This window comes from Protopterus annectens, chromosome 4.part1 (assembly GCF_019279795.1).
Source record: "Protopterus annectens isolate FY-2018-M chromosome 4.part1, PAN1.0, whole genome shotgun sequence".
Taxonomy (NCBI): Eukaryota; Metazoa; Chordata; order Ceratodontiformes; family Protopteridae; genus Protopterus; species Protopterus annectens.
Genome location: NC_056734.1, coordinates 721,618,231 through 721,644,297, shown reverse-complemented (window position 1 = coordinate 721,644,297; position 26,067 = coordinate 721,618,231). Strand labels below are relative to the sequence as shown.

General features: G+C 40.0%; 1 protein-coding gene across 1 annotated transcript in view; it reads right to left on the bottom strand.

Moving 5' to 3' along the window:
* The window catches only part of KCNAB1 (potassium voltage-gated channel subfamily A regulatory beta subunit 1), a 1,829,051-nt gene that overhangs the window by 49,301 nt on the left and 1,753,683 nt on the right, over positions 1 to 26,067 (bottom strand). Inside the window, exon 13 of the mRNA XM_044070489.1 lies at positions 5,383 to 5,471. Within this exon, the coding sequence (XP_043926424.1) occupies positions 5,383 to 5,471 (89 nt within the window). The remainder of the gene's footprint in view (positions 1 to 5,382; positions 5,472 to 26,067) is intronic.

Here is a 26,067-nt window from a genome sequence, read left to right as displayed (position 1 = left end):
ATTTCTGTAAATGTCTGGATTGTACTGCAGGGCTTCCCCAGATATATCAAGACACCAGAAGCGTGACTTCAGCAGTTCAAACACACACTCTATAATAGTTCTTGTTTGAGTGTGTATTTCATTATGGCATTCTTCTGTGGGTGGGTGTGCATTTCTGATGGGCTACATCAGCCACAGTTCCACTGCATAGCCTGCATCCCCCAGTAACTCCCCCTGTGGGATATCCTCTCCTAGAAAACATCTGGAACAATTGGGAGGTGTGCCAGATATGTGAGCTGTGGTAACTGCCAGGGTTGCCAGCCCACACATTCAAGATTATTCCCGTGGCATTACAGACAACTTGGCAGTTGACAGAGTGGTAGACCTTTCTGTTAATGTACAGCCTACTGTGTTCCCTGGATGGTACCTTATTTTCTACATATGTGCAACATTTGGTACCCAGTACATCAGGGTAGTGTGCTACATGGTAGAACTCCTGCATATTTCTGGCCTTCTTCTCAGAACTACGGGGAAAATATATGTGATCACTGTTGGAGCACAGCATTCAGAAACTGGTAGAGGATTCTGGATGCTGATGTCTGTGACACCCCCAGCATGCCCTCTGCTGGTCTCTAAAAGGTACCTGTAGCTAAGATTCTAAGGGATACACATACCTTTGTCTCCACTGGAATGGGTTCCCCTCAGTTGATGACAGCAGAAGTCACAGAGTTCCTGTAGTGTGTCCCTATCCACCCTGTAGTGCTCCACAATTTCCACATCGTGTAGGTTTTGAAAAGTTAAATGGGGCCTGAAAACTCTTCTCCTTCTCAGCCTAGGCCTAGGCCTATTAACAGCAGCAACAGCAGCAGAATAGACTTCAGGCTGTAGCACATACAAATGGATTAAAGCAGCCGCAGCCCCTAACATTCTGTCCATGTAGACTCCTTTTAGTGACTGTATTACAAAAGTTTTGGAATCCATAGAAAAAACAGCACAGTCTACACAGATACTTTACAGCATTTTGAATAGTTAAACTGTGCTGGACTGGTTAATTAGCATACAGTTCAGCTGCTTATGCTGTAATTAGCATGCCACAGTGTTTATCTTCTCTGTGCGGTGGTACATGCTGCTACATGGCATTTACTTAATCCAAGTTTCCATGCCCATGCGTACATCTCACCACAACATGCACACTGTAAAAAAATGACCATGTAGACTTTACTGAATCCCCCTGCAATTCTAAGATGACTTCCCTGCTTAGTTTAGCAGAAGCATATTGGCATCAAGTGGGAATGGAAATTAAACCAGAAGTAGATACAACTCAGGCAGCAACTGAATTTGCCAAAAAACAAAAGAAACAATGTAAGGTGAAGGATCAGATATGAAGGCAAGAAATGTGGAAAATGCATAAATATAGTTGCAAGTGCAGAAAACCCTTGGAGAAACCTCATGTTGATCAGGACTGAACACAGGAATGGTTAAGGAGAGACAAATTTAAGCCAAAAGATGAAAGGTTAATATTGGTGGCCCAAGATAGTGAAATATACACACGCTGGTTTGCAAAGTCCATTGAAAATGTAGGAGAAACAGACAAATGTGATATTAAAGTACCTGAAAACACTGGAAACATGAGCCATGAAGCATTATACAAAATGATGAAGTCATGGGGTCACCCATTACCAACAGTTCAAAAAATAGATGCGAGAAAACCAGATATAGTAGTCAGTGAAAAGAAGACAAAAGTAGCATTGATCATTGTAATTACTACACCCAGTGACTGTAGTGTGCTACATACACAAAGTCATAAAATACCAGGATTTGCAGGCAAAAATGAGGGCAGTGTGGAAGAATGATACCTAGACAGTTCCAATAGTAGCAGGAGCAATGGATCTTATAAAAAAAGAATTTACAATCGTACTTAGATATGTTACCAATACATGTAACTCCATATGAATTATAGAAGGAGTCATTACTGGGCATATTGCGTGTGCTGCAAAGAGCACTTCTGGCTAACATCAAAAACTGAAACAATACTAATTTCATGACCTTTAATCATACTTTGACTTAAGAATGTGGTCCATTCCCGTCATGGTATTAGAAACCCAAAAAACTTGGAGAAATTAAAAAAAAAAACAGACATTATTAAGAAATGGGATGGTGGGCGCTGGAGGAAAACAAGACTGGGAATTACCATTATGGACTGAAAATTAAAGGGTGCAATATGTTTATAAAAAGAATATTAGGTTAAGCACTGTTATATAAGGTGTACTTTGTATGTATCACTGTACAACAAGGGTTAACAACATAAAACAGAAAAACGTTTTGGTGTTTTCGAGTGATAGCAGTATTGTATTCTTTAAAATATTCATTAAAAAGAATATACAAAAGTCCTAGCTCTCTGCTGCCACTCCATTGTGTTAATGGTTTATCTAGAAAATTGAAATGCCTTAGTCATAATGTTCTGCTTTTTTTATACTATCCTGTTTTATAACTTGATTTGCTGTTTATGTAGAAGTTTTATTCTTGTGATCTGTTTTTTGCTATTGATTTTGCTTTGCAAAACATTTTATTTTTCTTATGTCAACTTTATTGTATAAGCACAATGCTGTAAAATCCTCTGTATTGAATGAATAGAAATCACTCTACCCCTGGGATTTATAAAGGATTACCACATGACCCATTCGGATTCATAGACTGCCCTGCCACCGAGGTTCTTTACTAGTGGGAGCACCGTCACTGAGGACAGTCCCACTGGGTTGAGCTGTATGATAATGAAGCAAGAAGGGGGAGTGGCTAATAGTAATCAACTATCTCCTCCAGGAATGCCTGTGGCTCTAGATTTACTGTGCTGATTGATTCTGAGAATCACTTGGCTGCATAAATTACCACAGGTGGAGGAAAAATTTAACACAGTCAAAAGACATTGGTCACAAACTGACTTCACCCAAAGCAGATAAGTTCAGTATAGTTCCGAGAAGACATAGGATGGTGCGTGTGTTACTGTACATATGTGCATGGAAGTGCAGAGGCATAGATGAAGCTGGAACCCTATGTGTGTGTGTGTGAGTCTGTCTGGATGGTTGCACTGGGGGGGGGGGTGGCTAGGTAGGGAATCAAGAAAGTGAATGAGTGTGTGTGTGGGTTGGATGAATGTGTCCATGAGTCCACTCAATTGTGAAGAGACTTGTTTGATGTTGAGTTGATGAGCATATTTGTGTGTGTGTGTGTGTGTGTGTGTGTGTGTGTGTGTGTGTGTGTGTGTGTGTGTGTGTGTGTGTGTGTGCATGTGTGTGGTGTGTGTGGTGTGTGTGGATATGTGGGTGTGCGTGTATGTGTGTGCATGTGTGTGTTTGTGTGTGCACACATTCATGTGTGTGTGTATGTAATTATGAGAGCTCATGCTCATGGGTGTCTGGATGTGAGTGTGACAGTATGTGGGGTACTTCTGCCAGTGCCATGCATTGGCCATCAGTATGAATGCTATCGCCATTACAGACCTGGCAGTATTAGAGGCAAAAATGTGCAACTCAGAAACACACTAAAAAGACAATAATGAGGTCTTCCTCATTGCCATAGTTTTGTCTGAATCGCAGTTTACAGTGGTTACCTGCAGTAGGCAGTTTATACAAGTGGTTGCATTTTTTTTTCTGAATTCCACGGTATGTTGTGGTATGTTTATTTAACTTTCATTGTGCTACTAATCTTTGTCTTGCCTGTTAGGCATCTTGTCCCATTTCACTTACCCATTAACAAATAAATAAATATAAAAATTAAGATAAAAGTATTCATGTTTGAAAGGTGTGCTTAAGATGTTAAATTTTATACAATACTCTGACTTAGCCTAAAGATCTCCTAGACAATGTATTGGGCAGTCTTCTGTATTGTTTAATGATCTTTAATGACCATTAAAACATTCTCAAATGTTGTACACACCTGTACTTCAGTAGTTGGGGTTATAAAGGTCCAATGGTTTACTACAGATGGCACGGGACAAGTGGACCCTGAGTTTGATTATTCATGCCTTTTTCCATGCAGAGCACTGATAATCAAAACAACAGTAATATTAGTGCTATAGTTCCCTCATTTTATTCCCACTTGTCCTAGTCCCAGGGTTACCTTTATCAACCAGTTCCAAACTGGCAGAAGGAAAGTCTCTACTGGACAGAGAATTCCCTCAGGAGATACCACCCTTAATCTTTGGTAAAACAGCAGCATAAGAAAATAAAATGAAGAGCTCCTGGACATATGATACTGCCTTCAGTCATCAGTGTTGACATTAACAGTGCACATTTCTTGTACATAACTCTGCCCCACCAATATGTTATAACAGACCAAAAAGTTAGCCTATTTTTGAAGGTGTCCTTGCAACAACTTATTTTAATGTAGTATTTCCTCAGAGTGAAGTAAACATTTTGCTTACTAATAATAGGATGCTTAATTTAATTTTGTCATTTAAGTGAAATCTGCCCTTTCAGTGAAATATGAGATATAGCCACAATAGCCAAGGTTCATAGGCTGTGCAGTATGGCAGCTTGTCCGCACTGAATACGTCAAGGATTTCATTAAGTGGGAAATTGGCATGACTATGAATTGCTCAATACAGACACACACACGCAAATACACACATATGCATGCACAAAGGACTCCGGTGCCATTACTGTAAACTGGTGTCCTTCTCTACATTAAATACATTCCTACTGGTCCCATGTTTTAATGTTTGTTTCTTGGGATGCTCTTGTAGCAGAAGCTGAGTTGAAAACAGTTACACTGCATGCAGAAGCAGGCTTTAAGGTTCAAACCGTATTTTATGGACCGTCATCAACACATACTAGTATCATCAAAGAAATGGAGGTGAGTCTGTAAACCTGTCCTATTCTTTTAACTACTGCATAGTTAGGAAGTGCCTGCATCTTTTTTATCTGTGATATACCATGTTTTTTTTGCACCCATGCGTGAATGGGCATACCTTCGTTGAAGGTTGTGCGTCAGGGCTGGTAACTCGGCACGTAAAAATCAACTACCAATCATTAGCGGACTGGAGTTCCGCTGTGGCGACCCCTAACTGGGAAAAGCCGAAAGACACAAACAATACAGTACTCATGTTCAGTGTTGTATTTCTGGCAAAAAAATTAACAGATAATCAGCTTTTTAAACTCAGCTGTTGCACATCATTTACAGTGTAACATCTTTATATGCATTACTGTAATTTTAGCAAGTTTTCAAAGTAGGCTATCATCTTGCATTTTGACAAACATCTACAAAATATGCTCTGTATGGTTAAAGAAGCAGAAAGTATTACATAATGGAATGTGATTGTTATGAATGCATATATACTGAAATAAAGAAAATGGCACAGTTCTGTATCTCAAAGCAGATGCAAACACACATTGGCTCTTGACTTGCCTGAATGGCTCCAAGATTTTCTATCAGCTGTTCTGGATTGGATGATCCCAGAAGAACCGAACTCACCCCTTCATTTCTCAGACACCAGGCTAGGAAGAAATAGAAGAGTAAGACAGTGCACAGGCAAAAATGCACATGCTAAGTTCTAGACTGCAATATTTAAGCTGCAGTAAACAAAGCTGGTTTCTCTATCTGACAAGCATATGGCGCAAGTTCTGAAGCACACCATTTTAAAGATTCTTAAATCTTTACATTCAAATATTTTTTTCTTTTTATAATTCTTCACAATGATAACACGACACAGTAGAGAGGTGAGCAGTGCCTCGTAGTCATTAAAAGACCATGCTAAATCTTAGCATTAAGACATGGGATGTAGTTTACATTATGGATAGGGAGTTAGCATGAAATCCACGGAACAAAGCATTTAATAACTTACTTGAATTGCATGTCATGTTAAAAACTATTTTCCATCTGCTACTCATGCTGCCACCACCTCTTTTGGTTATAAAATTACATAGAAATGGCAATACACATCAGTACCGGTAAATGATTTTAAATCTTTCAGTATAAAGCTACTCAGCACTAGTGAAAATAAATGCTTGTACACTTGATTTACTTATGCTTGGGACACATTGAGTTAAATAAGCAGTATACCAGGGCTGTCCTCTACAGGAACTCTTTAGAGGGACTGCAGTCAGTGGGATGATACAACCCTCCCACTGCAGTTAGTGCAATGATGATACAACCTGTCCACAGCACATCATATAGGATGGGAGGACCATATCACTGACACACAGTGTGTAATTTGGTGGGGGTGGGGGGGTGAGAGGCCAGTTACTGACATAACTGGTGTGAAGGAGATTAGACTTATTTTAACAACAAGCAGGCTTGGAGACATCAACTAGAAATAAGATGTTTAAGCTTGGAGAATCCTGTCCAACATAATTGTGCACAATAATCTAATGTGGTACATGGACCAATGCCAATTTTCAACATAGAACAAGCCCAGCACATGAAACTGCAATTCATTAGTGTGAAAAATGTCGTTCCATACAGAGACAACAAACAATAATATGAAAAAAAGTGAAGACCAGTTTCATACAACAAACTGGCTTCATCAGTATATCTGTGACAATGAAATGTTTCTTTACATTATTATTTAAAGTCTTGAGATCTATAAAGATTGAGAATTATAGACTCAATGCTATCACAGAAGTCAATCACAGCTTTATATACAACCAAAAATATTTGCAAAGACATATAAATTAACATATAATGCAGGAAAAATATAGTGAAATAGAACACCTACAAGAAACAGATAATTTATGTAATGCAGCTGAGCTCAAGGTTGCTCTGAGATGTATATTGCTGCTGTTTGACAATAGGTGCTTCTTCTTGCTCTCAGCTCACTGCACTGCATTGTGTGCTCCTGATGTTTGTTTACAATAATTTTTTCCTGCCTGTAGGTCAGTTTCTCAATTTGTTTTTGTTGTTATAATAATAGCTCTTTGGTGCTCCCAGACCAGTTTATAGCCACCATCAATAGCTGCTGATATCTACATTTCCCTTTGAACTTAGGCTTGTATCTGACTATATCCAAGCATGTGGCAACCAAGGATGATGAATCTTAGAAGCAACCATCATACCCAGCTATAACTGTGTGCATCATGAAATTTCTTCCCTGTTGTTTCAAATAGTTGTTGAATCAGTATTAGTGCATCTTTGACTCACCTAATAACATCTCTTCCACAACCCAATATATTTTCTCGTCGTATCATCTCTGACTAATGGCGACATTGATTCAATATACCATCTTTGTGTCCAGTAATATGGCTCACCCTGCAAACATGGAGGCCTGATCTACTTCTGTCCCTTCTATGGGCAACCTGACTGCACCTGATACTCCGACAGGACATAGCCACTGCCCAGTGATCACCTACTACTACACTAACATGACACGATCCGTTAGAGGCCTAAGGCCATCATCTCACTTACAATGATGATCGATATGTAACAAATAAACTTACACATAACTCCACAAGAGTACAGTAAACCAACAGAGGCTGAGGTTTGATCCCCACAAGCCTCCAAGAATCAGGACTAAAGGGCATTGGCATAAACACACTAACACAACTTTAACATAGTCACATCACTGCCACCCAGGTAGAAATGTCCTGGTGATTAGAAATTCCATTGTCAGACACATTGACTCTACAGTTAGTAGGCTGTACAAAGACTAGATGACAGCATTTGCATTTTTTGCACCAGGGTCTGTGTCATCATGAGGGTAATGCAGTCCCTCAAACAGGACAGATATGACTATGACTGGGTGGTCGCTGATGTACTTGTGAATGACATGAGGCAGTCATCTCAGAAGGACATGCAGCAAAACATGTCCAAACTCACTATGCATGTGCCAAATTCAGGTAAGTCTCTGATCCTGAGTGAACTTATCACTCAGAATAATGTTCAGATGCAAAGAGAATCTTTAATAATTGGCTGAGTAGCTGGTGCCATTCTAATGGATCCAGTATGCAACAGCTTGGGACTAGATGTTTGACAGCTCAAGTAGCTTTGATAAGGATGGCTTGCACTTTTCCCACCATGGTTTCTGCATATTGATGAAAACACTTGCTGCCCCAATGGGCAAAGTCTTCCTTCCTGACATTCCAACATAACAAATAGGTTTGATGTACATTCCAATCTGGATCATATCAAGGTTGCTGTACTCAGTGCCAGAAGTCATAGCAGTAAACTGAGAGATGTCAGGAATCTCCTGTATCCCGAACACCTTCATACCTGTGTGATGTAACAGAGAATTGGTTTCATTTTAAAAACAGCATTACATCTTAACTGGGTTTCTGCATATATCCCACATTCAGGCTTGCTTGAAACTATAAGAGATAACTGATATTTGTTAGAGAGCCAATTATCTCTATACTGATACCCTGAGACCAGCAAACAGAGTTTATTGAACTTCAAATTGCCCTAAAAAAGGAGAATTATGACTTCATATACTGCTGTTGGTCACCTGTATATCTCCAGAAGACTAACCACTACATATTTAAATTAAATATTTAAAATTTAAGATTTAAAGATTTAAAATGCCAACTCATAGATACAAGTACCTTTTTGATGGGTGATTTAACCCCTCCATCAATTAACTAGACCACCTACTGTATACCACACAGAATATGTGCACCCAAAACCCCTAGACTTGATAAATATTAACTTATTTGTGAAATTGTTGACCGGCCTATTAGTGGTTAAAATCTTCTTGACCTTGTCCTTACTAACATCACTGTTACTTGTGCTACTCAAACAGTAGCCAAATCTCTGGTTAAATCTAATAACACATCAGTAAATTTTCCTTAACCAACCACAATGAACATTTGAAAAGACAAACCTATTAAAACTATACGATGAGCTCTCATAATTCAGTTGAAAGATTTCCTGCTTTCATGTAGCCTCTGTTGTCATTTATGCCAATGAATTTTACTCTCTTCTAATCAAAAGCGTAAACTATACAGTCCCAATTAGAATCAGATATATTGTCGAAATTAAAAATGAACCACCTTAGTGGAATGGCAGTGTTAATAAGCTCTATAATAAAAGAAAAACAATAAATAAATAGAAAAAATAGCTGAAGTGTTTTACTGGCCTTGAAAGCCAGCAAAGTACTTAGTGAGTGCTATTGCATAGACAACAAGTAAAGAAAAAGTCAGGAACACTTTTTAAATACCACCCTAATTTAAATGATTTACTTATAGAGTGATGTCTGTAAATGTCTATGGAGGTATGAGGAATGATATTCAGGGACATCTGAGAGTGAAGGAACATCCCTTCCCTGACTCAAGACCTTAGCTACGCTTAATGCGTGTGTAACAAATGTTACACTCTGGAAAAGTTGTGATGGTCGGGTTTCTTGCCGGTGTTACAGCAGGGTTTAACCAGGATATTAACTGCTTTTTGGGCATAATCATGGTGCTCCATGCACTACAAGGTGATTATTGTCCATGGATTGACTCTGCCTTGTAAACTTTATAAACCCCGGAAAAACATCTATGAATAGTAGGGCTATTATTCATTCTGCCACTAGATGTCAGCATACACCATAAGTTGAATAAATCATATCACGTCCTTTGCATAGTCGCATAGAACTCTATGGCAAGATACATTCACAAATCAAGATTTATTTTCCAAGAGTCTTACTCCTAGTGCAAGCCTGATTAGTGTTACAGGTAAAATGCAGTAATCAGCTTAGAGTATGGTTCATCTTTTTGGGTGGGTAATGTGCATCTATAATACAAGGCAACTTAGGCAGCAGCATCCTAGAAAGAAAAATACGTACGTGTATAGTGAGTGTAGGTCCAAAGTGGAAAAAACAGATGGTGGTGATCTAGCTATCATTCAAAAGAGCAATAATTTACTCTTACCTGTTTATAGAGGACACGATTAAACAACAAACAAAAGCAAGGAGAAAAGTGAATTTTCTTTTTATAGTGTGTGTTAATATGAGCATGTAAATTTGCACTGCTTTGTGCCAACATGCAGGAAACAGGGTAAAGGAAACTAAAACAAAAAGAAAACATTCTAGGGGAAACTATTTCTTCACTGTGTTTAAGGCATTTAGGAATAGGTGACTGCACATCTATCCCATCCTCACTAGATTGGGAATGGAAGGCAGGAAAGCAAAGATGTAATGATGAAAACTATGAGCCACAGTATGCCAAAAAGTAGGTAATATAGACTACTGTGTGTAAAGTAAAACTTTTATTCATAAAAAGTGGGTTTTTAGTACAGTTAGTTATTATGAACTGAAAAAATGAATGCTGCCATCGTGGCAGCTTAATTCTTTTAAAAGCATGAGGAAAAATGTCACTGTGATGTCAATGACTGGTAATGGACCTGTTACAGCCCTTAATATATCTTCTGGACTTTAATCAGAGCAACATGTTTTGTATGTGCTGTGCATTCTATAAAACACAATACATTGCATACATTGCTGCAGTTCAGCGAAGGATGTATAACACCTTACAAACACAAAGAGTGTAAGTAAATGAGGGAAGGGGGGGTATAGAGAAGAAATAACCAAGGATAGGAGGTGGATGACTATTGGAAAAGGAAAACAAGCTGAGGAAGTGGAATGAAAATGTTACTTAAGGGATGAATAAGGAAAAAAAACTGCCTAGGTTAAAACACACATAGTGCATCAAATGTGGGAATGCAATGGTAGTTATGTAGGAAAAGGCTGCCTAATCAATTCAAAAGATGGTTGTATAAATGTATCATTTTTTTTCTCATCACAAAATTAATTTTCTTCCCTTTAATCCATCCATCAAAGTGGCGTACACAAAAAAGTTATTCAAGTTTTTATTTAATATTTTTATATTTCATTAGCTTTTTATGCAGTTTCTCTATATCATAGCCTGGCTTTTATGAAACATTTTATTACCTTGTATTTCTCATTTCATCTGTGACTTCTTACAGGCAGGCAAACTGGTACCAGGTATGGAAAAAAATTACAGTGTAGAATCCTCAAGACACGGAAACATTCCTACAATGGGGTCAGGCCCAGGGGGAGGATGGCCTCCCTATTGTAGAATGAAGTAATAGTCCACAAAAATCGCAAAAACTGATAGGCCAAAAAAGAGCCCTAAAGATGACAGAGTGGAATATCGAGGATAAGAAAGAAATCACATATTGTTACTATTATGCAAGAAGCCCACAATTCCCAGATAGAAGATATATAAAAAGAGATAAATTAGAGGAAAGAAAAATACTTGCACAAAAAAAAAACTGTCAGAAGCTTCAAATAAAAATTTGTGTTCATTAATACAATAGATTTATGAAAAACATTATACAGACCAAGAAACTTTGGGCCATTTGGAAAAAGAAGTGACTGAGGAAGTGTGAAATTATAAAGAACAAAATCTATAAACAAAGAAATATGGACATGGGAGAGTTCTGATAAGGTGCAATATTTATGCAAAAGAGAAAGCCAAATTAATAAGTACAAAAAAGCAGCCCCAAAGGTATTTGAAGCGAAATACAGGCAAAGACATCCGGATATGGAAAACTTCACAATACAAAAAATAAAATCACAAAGAGGAAATGTAGGACAAAAGATTAGTAAAGCAGAAGTTAAAAAAATAGTAGCTGAAGTTATGTAATACCTGTGAAGTGAAGGATTTAGTGTAGAAAGTCTAACACAGGTTATATCACAGCATGATGGAACAATGAGTCCCCCCAAGTAAGGAGAAACAGGAGGAGCAGGAGACATCCGAAGAAGAAATATGGACATGGTAGAGAAAAAGATATTTAATATGGTGCAATATTTATGCAAATGAGGAAGGAAAACTAATCAATAAAAAATGAGCAACACTGAAGATATTTGAAGAGAAATACAGGCAAATGCATCTGGATATAGAAATGTTTTCAATACAAAAAATAAGAAAACGGGAAAAGTAGAAACTAGGATTAGTAATGGAGAAGTTAACGCAATAGAGACTAAGGTTATGCATTACCTGTGATGTGAAGGATTTAATGTAGAAAATCTAACTCTGATAACACCACAGCAGGATAGAGCAGTGGATCCCCAAATGAAGGAGAGACAAGTGGAGTAGGAAACATCTGATCAGTTGCCATATAAATACAATTTGGAGCCTTTCATAGGAAACTAGTAAAAAAAGTTTAGCTGGAATTGCACAGCAAGGAAAGGAATAAGAAACTGTCGCAGTCAATGCTGTGGAGTAAAGCCTGTGAGTTCCCATATAAAAGGGAAACAGATGACACAGGATGAGAATGAAGAGAATGTGGCACAGGAGGATGCCGTGGAACTTTATGTAGAATGCCCACAATAAATAGAGAACAAAGAATGTGCCCTCAGTTTAGAAGACAATGATCTAAAAGAAGGATTGCTTTATTTAATAGAGATGGACAGACATATTAACATCAATGAAAAAAGCAGACTACAGAAAGTCAATAAAACCCCAAAAGTTAGAAATGTGATAAAACAAATGAACACAGTAATCAGGACCGTTCATAGAAATCCATGTGATATAACAAAAGTAAATAGGATGTATTACTGTGCAGCTAAATTAATAACAGATAAAGTCTTACCACAGAAACACAGGGTAGTGAGGGAAAGGAAGGGGAGAAATCAAATGCCATCATGGAAGTATCGAATAGAGAAAACTATAGAACAATTAAGACAAGACCTGTCACTGTTGGAAGAGTATAGAAGAAGGAACAGATCGACAGAAATACTCAGAAAGATAGACGTGATAAAACAAATGCTCAGTATCAGAAATGATCAGGATCTATCATGCATTATTGCAAATAAGAAACTAAAATTATCAGCACAGGAAAAAAAAACTTAGAAGATATGCAGATAAATATAAAGGAAAAGTACAAAATAAGCAATTTACTGATGACCCAAAAAAGTTTTATAGAGAATTGGGAAACAAGGCAAAAGGAATTGAAACACCACCAAAAAAAGGAAGAAGAAATAGATATATTTTGGAGAAATATCTATGAAGATCCTGTGAAAAATAAAGATGCTAAATGGATAGAAGAAATAAAAGAAAAAATAAGAAGTTCATATGTACAGGATATGAAATGGGATGAAGTAACGACCAGAGAGACTGAAACAAAGTTAAGAAAAGCTCCTAAATGGAAATCCCCAGGCCCAGATGCAGTACGTAACCTCTGGCTAAAAGTATTAACATCTTTTCATGAAGCTTTAGCCATGAGTAAGAACTATTTATATGTGCACCCCGAACAGACACCAACCTGGTTAACAAGAAGAAAAATGATACTCCTGCATAAGAGTGAAACTACAAACTATCCTAAAAACTATAGACCAGTAACTTGCCTTTCGATGACATATAAGCTATACACTGGAATTGATGCTGATAGTGTTTATAGTCATTTAGAAGAAAACTCAGTCATGGCAATAGAACAAATGGTAACAAAAGAAAGTGATATGGAACAAAGGATCATTTGTTGTTAAAGTCATAATGGCGAACTGTAAAAAGGGGAAGAATCAAAGTATGGCCTGGGTAGACTACAAAAAATCATTTGACAGTATCCCACATTTGTGGGTAAAGGAGTGCTTAAAAATGTATAAGATACACCCTACATTGATCAATTACATTACAGTTACCATGAAACAGTGGAAAACCACTCTGCAGCTAAGCCATGATAAAAGACAAATTATTATCCCTGGGATGAAAATTCAAAGGGGGATATTCCAGGATGACTCTGTCACTGCTGCTCTTTTGTCTTGCCCTTAACCCATTAAGTTGTCTACTTATCAGATTAGGTCATAGTTACAACTTGCCTCCCAGAAAACAACAAAGTGTAAAGACCTCTCATCTTCTTTTTGTGGATGATTTAAAACTGTATAGTTGATCAGACAAGGAGCTGAAAACACAACAGGAAGTGGTCAAAACTTTTTCAGATGATCTACAGACGTAATTTGGTCTTGATAAATGTGCAAAAGCAACATTTAAAGCAGGAAAACTGCAGCACCAAGAAAATATCAGTCTGGGACAGGAATGTGATATAAAGGGACTTGAGCAAGAGGGAGTGTATAAATATTTGGGAATAAATGAAGGATTAACAATGAAACATGAACAAATGTGAATAAAACCTAATAAGGAATATTTTAGAAGACTAAAATTAATACTGAAAACATCCCTGACATCCAGGAACAAAGTCCAAGCTAGAAACCAATTTGCTCTTCCTGTTCTAACTTACAGTTTTCGGGTGACTGGCTGGCCTCAAAAGGTATTGGATTAGTTGGACAGGAAAACAAGAAAAATACCTCACATTTATCCAAAGATTTATAACAATCAGTGTATACCAAGATTATATATTGCCCATTCTAAAGGAGGTATGGGCCTTCCTGAAACTAATTACATGTATAGATCTGCACTCATAGGACTGCATACCTCTGCACAAAGAAGGGCCATCTACAGACCCATAAGTCTTACTAGTCTCATATGCAAAGCCATGGAACGAATTATCATGGAAATGATCAGTAATGACATAGGGAACCTCCAGACACTGGACCCAACCCAATTTGGTTTTGACAAGGGCAGGTCATGCCTAACTCAGCCTGGTGGACTTCTTTGAGAAGGTCATCAAAGCAATGGATGAGGGCATAATTGTCACACTGCCTACCTTGTCCTGGCCAAGGCATTTGACATAATACCCCTCTCAAGCATTGTTGACAAACTTAAGAGTTTAAGTACAAACATTTATGTCACCCAGTTGATAGCCATCTGACTCACAGACAGGATCCAGGAAATTAGAATTGGAGATGCCACACCTACAAAAAGGCCAATCAAAAGTGAAGTCCCTCAGGGATTGGTCCTGGAACTGCTCCTTTTTGGCATTTACTTTCCTGAAGTCAAGGCCAATGTCAATGGTCTCTGGCTGACTAAATTTGGTGATGATTTCAAATTAGGAGCTGTCATTGAATCCTCCAATGATACAAATGTTCTCCAGGAGGGGTTGACACAGACAAACAACTGGTGTCAGAGCCATGGACTAAAACTAAATGCTAAGAAATGCATAATAGTGTCCTTCAGGAAGTCATCCACCCTTGGTGACTATGATATTGACAACATACCCCTAAGAATTAACCCAATAGTCAGGGACTTGGGTAGACACATGGACAGTAATCTAGTCTTTGACCATCATGTGTTTAAAGTAATGAGCAAATCATTCTATGTTGTACAGCTTATAAACAAAGGTATGGCATCTAGGTCCAAGGAAGTCATTGTTCCACTGTATTCGGCACTCTTCAGACCTATCATTGAGTACAATGCCCCCTTTGGTATGTACCTATCCAGGCACATCCAACAGTTGTAACTTCCACAGAGGTTCCTCACTAAAGGAAAATAAATGTATGATTGTCTATATCATAAGTGATAATTTAATAAAGATGTTTCTTGTTAAATAATAAAACAAAAGAATACAGGGTGTAAGTAACATGTCCTGTGCAGACTGCCTCAAGGCCCATTCCCTGCATTCTGTCGCCTACAGACTGTTGAGGGGAGATCTATGCCTGGCATACAGGGCATTGTCAGACACCACTCTGATGGACCTTCTGCATATCCACAAAACAAACAGCACCAGAATTACCATTTCCAAAGACTTAAACCTTGCCTGCACTATCAGTAGGACCTGTTGGAGAGACAAGTATGTATCCCAGAAACTACCCTTTCTTGGAGCAGGCTCCACATCCATGTGAGGCAGAGTTATGTTTCATCTCCAAAGCCTCTGCTTACACTTATCAAGGGTACCAGAACTTGTCAAGAGATTTGAGATGCATAGCTAGGCTTAAAAAGGCCCGTGTGGTTGTTAACCTAGTAAACACCTATTAGCCTATGAACCTATACATTCCTGCTGACTCATAAGATCCAAACATGGTGAAAGTTTTAAAACATGAGGAAAACATATGTAAGATAAATTCCCTGCTTAGTTTAGTAGAAGCATATCATGCCAAGTGGGAATGGAAATCAAATCAGAAATAGAGAAAAATCAGACAGCAACTGAATGTGCCAAAAAACAAAAGAAATCATATAAGGTGAAGGATCAGATAAGAAGGCAAGAAATGTGGAAAAGCTATAAATATAATTGCATATACAAAAATCTCCAGGAACAAACTCATGTCAATCACAATCTGACACAGAAATAGTTAAGGAGAGGTGAATTTAAACCAAAAGAGAAAAGGTTAATACTGGTGGCCCAGGATAGTGGACTATGTGCATGTTGGTTTACAAAGTTCATTGAACATGTCGGAGAAAGAAACAAATGCATGTTTTGTAAAACAGAATTGAAACAGTCACATATCTTGCTTAGTGTGACACACTAATGGCAGAGGGACTGTATACTGAAAGGCGTAATAATGTGGCAAGACTGTTGCATTGGGGATTATGCAAACATTATAAAATTGAAGTAGCTGAGAACCATTGAAAACATGAGCCACAAAGCATTAAAGAAAATGAAGTTTATATCACATGGGATCACCCATCACCAACAGTTCAAAAAACAGATGCGAGAAAACCAGATATAGTAGTCCATGAAAAGAAGACAAAAGTAGCATTGATCACTGAAATTGCTACACTCAGTAATTACAGTGTCTATGAGTAGATGGACATAAAATCATAAAATACCAGTATTTGCAGACAGAAATGAGGGCAATACCCAGACAATTCCAAAAGCATTAGGAACAATGGGTCTCATAAAAATTGTTTGCAGTCTTATTTAGATATGCTACTGATGCATGTAACTGTATAAATTGCACAAGGAGTTAGTTATGGTCAAATTGTGGGTGCTGCACTTTTGGCTAACATCAAAAATTGAAACAATATTAATTTCATAAACTTTAATCATTTAGAAACCCAAAAGACTTTGAGAAATCTAACTGTTGGGAGAGGTATCTATATCTCAGAGTTGAACTACAGCAAGAAAACAAAGCAAATGACCAAATTGTTTATTCCGGCTAAATGGTCAATAAAAAATATTAAATTTCCGTAATACTAACCAGGATCAGAGGTGATTTGGGGATAAAAACATCAGAAACTAGTAGGAATAAATGTAGTACAGTAATAGACATGACTGCATTAGTAATACTTCAGAGAATATGGAAGCACTTATGTATGTATGGTAGAATACATATAAGATCTGAGCAATGCAATTATCATTACCAAAGTAATGTAAAGCACAAGGCGGAATATGTACACGATCATTGACCATTTTAGTGCTTAACCAATTAGAAAATAATGTCTTAGAGTGGCTAGTATTGCAGAGTAGATTAAGCTCTGACAAAAAAAAATCCTTTTTCACATTAGTGTGCAATTGTCTTTTAAGAGTATAGATTATAAGAACTAAAATAAATTTTGATTCTGTCAAGATTTCAGAAAGAGCCTACTGGAGACAGGCATCTGTTGTTTTCTTAAAATTGGGAATTCTAAAGAACCAAAAGTGACCACACTACCATGCAAGGAGTAGTAGTCAAATGCTTATCTTGTAGGTACCTTGGGCAGAATGTGTGTATATGGGTGGAAAAGCACATCCCGTTGTATAGGCATTATTAGACATTTACAGACAGCTGTATGCAGTCATACTCAGTAATTTGACTGGAAAATTCAGAGTTGCAGAAACAGTATTGTATTACTTTTCTTGAGTTAGAAAGTTGAAATGCATTGTTTGCTTTAGTCGGCAAGAAAAAAAAATGTAATTATGGTCATCATTTAAAATGTTGGGACTCAGATTGCCATATGAAGAATATTCCCTTTTGTCTGAGATATGGTGGTCTCAAAGCTGGTGTATAAGTCTGGGGGGAGGAGCACGAGTGCTTGCCTCCTTTTAAGAAACAAGTTTAAACGAAAAGAGTGATGTTCAATATCGCTCTTCTCCTGTATTTTCGGTCTTTTTTTGGTCTCTGTATTTCAAAATGCAGCCATTATAGTAACCGTTTAAAATGTTGGGACATGGATCACAGAGTCCCAAAATTTCATGACTTATGACCAAACAATCCAGACTTGCATATACTAAGTCTTGTAAAAAACAAAAAGGCTAGGAAGCACGTACTACTCAGAAACTGTTGTCGAATAAATATGCTGAATTTATTTCCATAAATGAAGCGCTTTTCGTCGTCCTCTTTGAGACAACTTCTTCAGATTAAAAACACACACTTTTTCCACCTTATTTATACGTTTTAACAAACATGTGATCGGAAACTCTATTTACTACACGGAACAGTAATCCATGTTTCGTTACAAAGTAGTGCCATATAATGTTTTAAACAATACACCATACATTTATCTTCCCTAAAAATTAGTAATACATTTAAAAATAATTATATATATATGTTTAATTACTTAATATTAGAAACTACTCAAAAAAAAACTTTAAAAGTAAGTAAAAAATAATATATATGAATGTATTTTTAACAATCACCTGTTCAAATTCCTCAATTTTAAAAGACATGCTATGTTACAATGGTCATTAAGACCAGGGTCTATACTAAGTCTGAGACTGCCATTTCTTGGAATATTTCCATTTCTCCAAGGTATGGTGATCTCAGAGTTGCAAATTCAGGGAATGTGGGGATTGCCCCCCATATTTAGGGTGCAGGGGAGGATCGCCTCCATGCAAAAAATCAAATTATAGTCACTCTCTTCTTGTACTTTGTCTTTTTTTTTTTTTTTTTTTGGTCTTTTGAGAATTGGATCTTCAAGGCTTGATATTTCAACAGGGAAGCTGTAATTATATGGTTAAAAAAGTTGCTCTGATTAAAAAATGCTCTGTTCTAACTAAAAGAATTCACAGCAAATACTCAGAACCAGAAAAAGTATGACATATGCAGATACAGCATTTAGATATGTCACGCATACTCTTTTTCAGGTAGCTGCTTTGAGAACTGGTTGAACATACCCCGGGATTCATGAAGCTTGCGCCAGGCACACGCATAGCGTAGGCATTATAACACCAAATATGGCCGCCGAGCGATTCAGGTACGATCCAATTCCACGTGCACTACCGGCGTACGCCAGATCTGCGCAGCCCCCGGCGTAGGTATGCAAATCACCCCATGTGCAGTGTTGCACCATGCAAATGAAGGCATATAGCGATTCATGATGTGGTGCAGGTGTAGCGTAAGCCCATGGAAATGTAAACCAAAAAACACGGTTTACATTTTCCCAAACATAACATCGGAGCTATGGAAGAGGGCCAGAACCAGGTATCACAACGTGAACATATGCCAATGGCGAAATACACAGCCAATGGCATAAGAAAAGATGCATAACACGTAAATAACAACATTTAATGTCATGTCCACAGTAACGCACAGCAGAACCACAGGGCATGTGTGCGGAAGCTGTAACATAAAGAAATAATATAAAAATGTCATAAAATTGCAACGTAATAGAAAGCAGGTTTACAGCATAACACACAATGGTAGGCATGGAACACCAAAACCAAGGTGCAAGGGTTGCTAAGAGCTTGCGATAGTGTTCGGCGCGGTAACTATGAATTAGTAGTCAATGCCATGCAAATGAGGCAGATAATACTGAATCGCAAATGTCCCGCCGGAGGAAGGTTGTACCATACGGCGCAGTGGTATAACACCGAGGAGTGGCTCAGAGGAGATACATGACATCAGCAGAGGGGTGTGCCACTGTAGCACTAAGCACATTGGAGCATTGCAAATCTGGCCTGTCCGTTGCTAAGCAAAGCTGCAGGATAGAGGTGGGGAGGAATCGTTTAGCTGAGAGCACACATGGTGGCCAAAAGCACATGTGTACGAGGATGAAAAGGTGCCCGAAACCCAGTAATCGGAAGCACGCCCCGCAAACAATAGCAGAAACAGGAAGGTCAGGGGAAGAAAAGGAAATGCGGAAGTAGGGTAATTGGAGTACTAATGAGCAATCAACACCAATCAACACACGAAGGCCAATCGACGGCAGCTGACAAGTCCGCTTGCAGAAACCTGCAAAACAGGATAGGGGAGGCATGTGAATGCAAAGAAAGGAGGGGAGGTACTGGATTGCAAGGATAGGAGACCTGACACAGCAGAGCAAAGCAAACCAACAGCAGACCTGCAGTAGCACACATAATGCAAGATATGCCAGGTCCAGGAAAGCACAAATGAAAGTAGGCTGCAGGATGCACACCAGAAAATGGTAGGTGCAATGCGCAGAAATGTAAAGGGAAGTTCAAGAGGTAATCCAGGACAGGCAAATGTAATTCAACACCAAAGGCACCACAATAGTAGTTCCGGCAGTAAAACACATAACATAACCTGTAGCTATGAACGTACATACACACCCCATGACATCATCGGTGTTCACAGCACAATAGTATAAAGTGTGTAAGCACCCAACACACACCTGTGTATTCTCAAACACCGCACCATAGGTGTAAACACACGGGGAACTTTTAAAATGTACATGTTGGGAGCTGCCATAGCTGTGATTCATCAGCATGTGTTAGAGACTGACGGTGTTGTGGAGGATGATGCCAACAACCACCGCAGGCCTCGGAGGAGAAGGAGAGTGTTCAGACCAAGGGTAACTTACCAGGGGCTACATGACCTGGAGATAGTAGAGCGTTACAGGGTGGACAGGGACATCTTACAGCAAATAGTGGAGCTGTGCCGGCCACGCCTGAGAACCAGAAACAACAGAGGGGAACCCATACCAGTGGACACGAAGGTATGTGTAAGCCTGCAAATACTGGCCAAAGGTACCTTTCAAAGGCCAACTGGAGATATAACGGGTATCTCACAGGCATCAGCATCCAGGGTACTACGCCAGTTCCTGGATGCCATGTTACCACATGCTAATGAGCAGATATACTTCCCCAGAACTCAGGAGGAGTTGGCCAGCAATATGCATCACTTCCACAGTGTGGCACAATACCCGGAGGTACTGGGTGCGATAGACTGCACGCACATACAAATCAAGTCACCACCCGGTGAGCAGGGTATGCGCTACATAAACCGCAAGGGATTCCACTCCATTAACTGCCAGGTCGTGTGCAATGCCCAGGGCATTATCATGGATGTGTGTGCTGGCAGCCCTGGAAGCTACCATGACTCCCATATCTGGCATGCCTCACAGCTGTATCAGGTATTTGTCAGGGGGGACATCCCACATGGCCATCTCGTGGGAGATGCTGGCTATGCACTGGAGCCATGGATGATGACTCCCATCAGAAATGCACACACACCCATGCAAGAACGCCATAATGAGGCACACGCACAAACCAGAATCATCATAGAGCATGTGTTCGGGATACTGAAATCACGGTTCCGGTGCTTGGATACATCTGGTGGAGCTTTGCAGTACTCTCCAGGCACATGTGCCCACATCATCATAGTATGTGCCATGCTACATAATATGATCCTGCGGAAGCAGCTGCAGCAGGGACAAAATGGTGAAGGCCCTCATAGCCCACCGCAATTGCCAAGGCCAGTACAGGCACAGAGGGATTCAGACCATGAACACACTGTGCCAGCCCCAGTAGGCAGATGGAGGCGTGCCCAATATGCCTACGCCTTGGCAAAGAGGGAACGTATAGCACATACTCTGACCCTGTAGGCCCCTATGGACTGACACCTCTCCACCTGCACACACAGTAAAATGGATGGCACACAAACATGACCACCTGTAAATTGTAATGTATAGGTGGCCCAATGTGTGACTCCTACATAGGCAGCCCTCAAACATTGTAAACACAACAGCCAGTGCAACACGGAATGCCAACACCTGAACAGTACATGAGTCTTACAGCATATGGTGGTGCTGTGTGCCTGTCACGTTCCCCGCCAGATATATGTATATATATATATATATATATATATATATATATATATATATATAGATATATATATATATATATAGATATATATATATATATATGTACACATATGCATATATATAATACAGATAGAAAGGGCAATAGAGGGATATATGGTGATATAGATGGATTCAGCGATATCTGCAAATATGATAGATAGTCCAACGACATTCATAACATCATGGAGGTACAAATAAATAGGATACCGCCAACCATGGAATGTGTAACATACCGACATGCGTAACCACGAGGCCGAAAGACCGACAGAACACAGTACCGGAACAGTACATCCGCGAGTAATAGTATGATGATATGAAGGGACGGTTAGTCACCGCTGACGGTGTCGCGGTCCACGTAGGCACTGTGTTCAACTGTGTCTGTGAGTGCCGTAGTCTGTGTAAGTGTGCGTCGAGGGTGCCGTGTGCATTTCTGTGTGACTGTAATGTGTGTGTGTGTCCGCAACAGGTGTATGTTGGTGCCAAGTCAGAGGCAGACCAGTATGGTAGGTGTGGGTATAGCTAGCCGTAGGCATACGGTACTACCTGTACCACAGTAGGAGGGACATCCCCACCCTGGGCAGGTGTGTCCTGACATAAAACAGTACAAAGGGCTAATGTCCGAGATGGTAGGACATAAATATGTCCCATATATAATGTAACAGTCATATTTAATAGTTATGCCTGTATGTAAGAAACTTAAATGTTACATGCAATATGATAAGTATCCAAAGTCACACAACAATAGGTATGTAGTGAGGATAAAAGTATGTGCTACCTGTGTACTGACCGTGGCTACGTGTTGGCCTGTAAACACCGCTGTGTGTCCCGCAAGTGTCCAACAATGACCATATGATAAGGTGGCAACCCATGGCAAACAGGCTCTTTTAACAACACAACCACAATGACTGCAAATATCTGGGACAGAAATACAAGGGATAGCTGTCACCTACACATATCCCCTGATATATCGCTGCAATTACGGAGGTATACAAGTAGCAAGCTCACCTGCAGATGATATAGAAACCAATTAACAACGGCCCAATGTACAATTCCGTAACATAAGTCTACTAACTGTTAGCTCTCTAATCAGGGACGGAGCCCACACACATATATACGGATTATGTAGAAATGCAAGGCCCACAAACCGTATATGTTACGTACAACCACCGACATCCCCCACACTAGAAACTAAAGCAATACAAACTGTAATAGCAGCACAAACATCCAGTCAGTCAATTACATCTGCAGAACCCTCAACATACCGTGTGAGAGACACAATTAAAGGCGACATGCAAAATTGCAGGCGTTGTATAATGGAACAAACAGCCATGTTACAGGTATTGATTGCAATACTCCGTTATCAGACGTCGGGATGATAGGTACACCCACATGTTTAACCAAATACTCTATCTGTCACACACAATCCACGGGGGACATGAATCTAAACTATACTTGTCTCCATGCATAGCAGTTGCAGTTACTCATAACAAAACACAATACAGACCGTCTCCCCGAAGGTAGGGCAAATAGGCAACGCCCAAGTGGAGAATCCAATTATACCCCACTGTCGCCGCGTAATTGGCGAATGGAGTAGCTGCACAGTTGATATGCAAGTAATTAGTCACTCAGGAACACCAATTGGTGGGAAGAATCCACATGTTTCAGGTATCGACGTATATAAGGATGACTTGCCAGACATTCAAACCGTATGCTCATACCGAAAAACAGTTGAAACACTGTGAGAGAGATAGAAACGAAACACCGTAATGACGACAAGGTATGTAGAACGCTCGATATGTAAGGCTATGTATAGCATGATCTGTATTAATTAGTTTTACTGTATGTATAGCCTGGTTTGCATTAATTAAACATGTCCGCAATGCATAAAGTGGGGAAAGGTATTTATGTAGTGATGTCTTGCTGAGCATACTAACGCTTGTAGAATCTGTGCGTCTAGCAGTGGGACACAAGGTACATAGCACAGACACCAGAAGGGATGCTACATGAGGCCATTAAACAGAACAATGCCATACAACCCGCCATCAGTGGTAGGGTATGTCCAACAAGGACGTGCCATAGCAGGGGATAGTATATGTTGATCTACTGTCACAGCACGCATGTGTATGGGCAAATAACATTAATGACATATGTAAGGTGGTCCCGCTGAGCAAGTATGCTTTGCATTATGGGATACTATGTGAAATATGTGTAATGTATAGTATTATAGGTAGATATGACAGATATTCAACACAGCATAACAGGCATATCATGCATACCACAGGTATCGTCTATTGGTATGTACAATAACAGGATACATATGGCCTGTAGGTATGGGACATAGTAATAGCATGATAGCTAATCTAAATGGAAGGGCTACCAAGTAACCATGCACAAAGGACAAGTAATAGCTGCACAGGTGCATAGTGGGGTACTATGCAGTCTGTCAAGTCCATGTGTAAGCACAACTACAGTGTTCACACTAGTGGCACCTCTCCAGGGTAGTGACCTGTGAAGAGCAGAGCCAGGTGTCACCTGCACCACTGCACAGTACAGCCACTGCAGTGATCCCAGGCCTACATGTGTCTCCCAACCACCAAGGGAGGTATCACATGAACAGTGCTACTGAGTGTCCCTGCGTGATGTACAGAGGACTTATGTTCCACAGCATGCTGAGTGTCCGGTTTGGGAATGTAACCCAGAAGCACATCCCACTCATTGTGGCGTGTGTGCACATATCCATGAGCATGTTGCTCACAGTGGCCTCTGCTTATGTTGCGTATGAGGAGTATATCCATCAATAATGTTGTGGACATGGGCCCTGTCTGATCAGCAGAGGTCACCCCTGAGTATGTAGTATGCAAATGTGTACAGATGTGGTGTCCGTAGTGCAGCCGCATATTGAAACTGTCAGAGCTCAGTAAACGTCATGGTGTGTTAATGTTGTGGAATGTAAAGCTGTAGCTGTTGTGTAAGGTACACCCTAAATGGGGTGGTGTACCCTTGAATGTGTGTAGATGTCTTGAGTTCAGAGGTACAGTGGGTGCCTATGTACCAGTTACACACCCAGTACAGATAGGTGTGGCCACGTAGGAGGATATCCACGCCACAGTGGCAATACGGTAACCACAGGAGTGGGTGTAACATATGTGTGTACTGCAAACATGTACAATGTGATATGTATGTAGGGGACCACCATCCATGTGATAGTCAGTGGGTGAATGGTGTAATGCAAAGGTAATGTGCATGCACCTTGTGTCATGCAGCTTGATGCCATGATAGTCATATTATGTATCTGTCACATAGACATCCGTATGGTTGGAGTCAGTATCAGCTGGTGGAGCAATCATGGCGCTTGGTATGTAGGGGTTCTAAAGCTAGGCAGGGAAAGTCCCCTGTGCCAGCCTGTTCCGCAGGGAAGCATATACTTAACATGAGGGGCCCTATGACTGTGGACCGTGGTATGCCAAAGTACCTGACATGTAGTAGGTACTATGGTATGCTGGCCTCACTGTGTGTCCTGTCCATGAGCCACATAGCATAACATCCTGAGACACAGGGTACGATGTGCAGGTGGATGTGTATGTTGTCAATACCAGAATGGGGAATGGTGCTGAAGGCAATGAGAGGACAATGTAGGATGTGTGGACTCCCGTACCATCAGCAACTGCCCTGGTAACTGTATGAAAGGAGTCCACCATGTGTAGGGGCCATGCTCTGGCCTTAATAAGCCCAACCCGGGTGGCAGCAGAGGACGGGAGACCAACAATGTCTCTGAGAATGACGTCCTTGATGATGTGCCCCATAGCCACGCAGAACAGTCCAGTCAGGTGTGTAGGACTATAGTCCCACTCGTGCAATGCGGTGCCACCTGTGTGTAGTGTGATAAATGCTGCTGTGTGCCATTCAGGTTCTACAATGTCTGAAACAAGGCTATTACTGAATATGGTGGCCTAGTGGTGAGACATGTAATTCGGAGGTTGGTGGACATCACAGCCTGGGACGTTGGAAGATGACATGGGGCCAGTGTCCCAGGACACATAGAGTGTAGGTCAGTACTGTGTAGGTGTGACCACAGGGACACCACAATGTTCATGTATGGATTGCGGCCCTGTAGTGAGTGAGAGGGTGTACTGTCAGCATTGAATCCATCCTCCAGCATGTTGCCAACAATACCTGGTTCTGCAATGTTCCTGAGTGACTGTTGTATGTGACAGCAGATGTGGGTGTTGCCATCGAATACTGACATACCTCCATAATGCCTGGTGGTACACCCCGGAATGTGTGGCAGTCATGTTTACATAGC